This window comes from Perkinsus marinus (genome assembly GCF_000006405.1).
Source record: "Perkinsus marinus ATCC 50983 genomic scaffold scf_1104296967496, whole genome shotgun sequence".
Taxonomy (NCBI): Eukaryota; Perkinsozoa; order Perkinsida; family Perkinsidae; genus Perkinsus; species Perkinsus marinus.
The window spans coordinates 229-1,595 of record NW_003203519.1 but is presented as its reverse complement, the minus strand read 5'-3'; the positions used below and the strand labels follow the sequence as shown (position 1 = coordinate 1,595).

The 1,367-nt window shown below is 36.5% G+C and overlaps 2 protein-coding genes across 2 annotated transcripts; both read right to left on the bottom strand.

Annotated features, from left to right (window-relative positions):
• Positions 1 to 152: 152 nt before the first annotated feature.
• On the bottom strand, positions 153 to 343 carry Pmar_PMAR003823 (hypothetical protein; the record flags this gene model as incomplete). The annotated part of the gene is made up of 1 exon (XM_002768682.1): positions 153 to 343. A coding segment is annotated over one exon (191 nt), but the record flags the coding sequence as incomplete, so codon positions are not given.
• A 151-nt stretch (positions 344 to 494) lies between these two features.
• On the bottom strand, positions 495 to 833 carry Pmar_PMAR003822 (thiosulfate sulfertansferase, putative; the record flags this gene model as incomplete). Its single annotated transcript, XM_002768681.1, has 2 exons — positions 495 to 580; positions 641 to 833. Coding segments are annotated over 2 exons (279 nt in total), but the record flags the coding sequence as incomplete, so codon positions are not given.
• Positions 834 to 1,367: the final 534 nt, after the last annotated feature.

The window sequence follows — 1,367 nt, the reverse complement described above, 5'->3', positions numbered from 1 at the left end:
GTTCCAATACTGTCATGAATGGTATATGGATAGAATAAGGTATATGTCCCTTCTAAGGGTAGGTCTAGGTTCGGCTACAATACCTAATATTATCGATAATCATCATGTTCATCATGTTCATTATGATGAACAAATAGTTATAATAATACTACCATTAAATCTATCAGCAGGTCTTGCATCTATTATTGATTTATTGTTATTATTATCATGATGATGATTATGAATGATACTATTAACATACTGTAATGTAGCAACATAATCTTCCACTGCTTTCTTAGCTGATACTTCATCAATAAGACTAATATCACCATCTACCATAGTATTATCCATCTTATGCTGCTGACTATCATCATCATCATTCCAACCCCATTGTACATCACCATCAGCAGCTTCCCATGCAATAAGCCCACCTTGAAGGTATCTGATAAGTATTATTATTATTATAAGAATAGTATAGTAGTAACAATAATAAGCTGAAGTTTCATTAATAGTACACAGTATTTAAACCATAAAGAGTAAAGATCCACCATACCCTTGGTCCAGCAAAACTACCAGGATGAGTATATACAACTAATCTATCCTTCTTGGGATCAATCTAATAATAATAACAAAAATACTAATGATGATACATCAAGTTTACCTTATTATCATGTAACCATTTATTAATAGTTGATGGAGATGGTAACATATGTGGTAATGATGATAAATGCTCATTGGATGTATCACGTATAGTATCAATATCGAATCGTATAGCTCCAGGAATCCTTCTCATCTTATAATCATCATCAGCATTCCTATTAGGATTATTCAAGTACCAACTAGCATCCACATATCTATCCCTCATAATGTTATTACTACTACTAGTAGTAGTAGCAATACCACTCATAGACTTGTTGTATTTAATTGCTGACTTAACTGCATCCCTAGCTGTAATGATGATAGAGGACATAGTAGACATGATGATAGGACAGTATAATAACACCAAATGCTTCTTCAAGAGGAGGAGATACTTATTCTCCCATCTTAGAAAACGCAACAACTCTGTAATCCACTACGAAGTGGAGTGCTTCTGATCACCATCTATGTCGGTCACACAATGGTAGACTGCGGGTAGCCGCGAAGCAAGCGTAAAGGAATACCAAGACGGCTTAAGTGCTCAAGATGATGGCGTATTTTCGCAACGGGCGCAAACAAACCGTGTCACTAAACTTTGTGTCCTAAATCACTGAATTAAGCGCGCGCGCCCCTGTGATCGGTTTATGCGCGAATTCAGATCCACACTGAAAGTGCCGTTAAGGATTAGTAAGAGGTCAAGAGGCGTCACACTATTGCGCTGCGTATCCCTTTGTTCGTACGTACTACTCTTC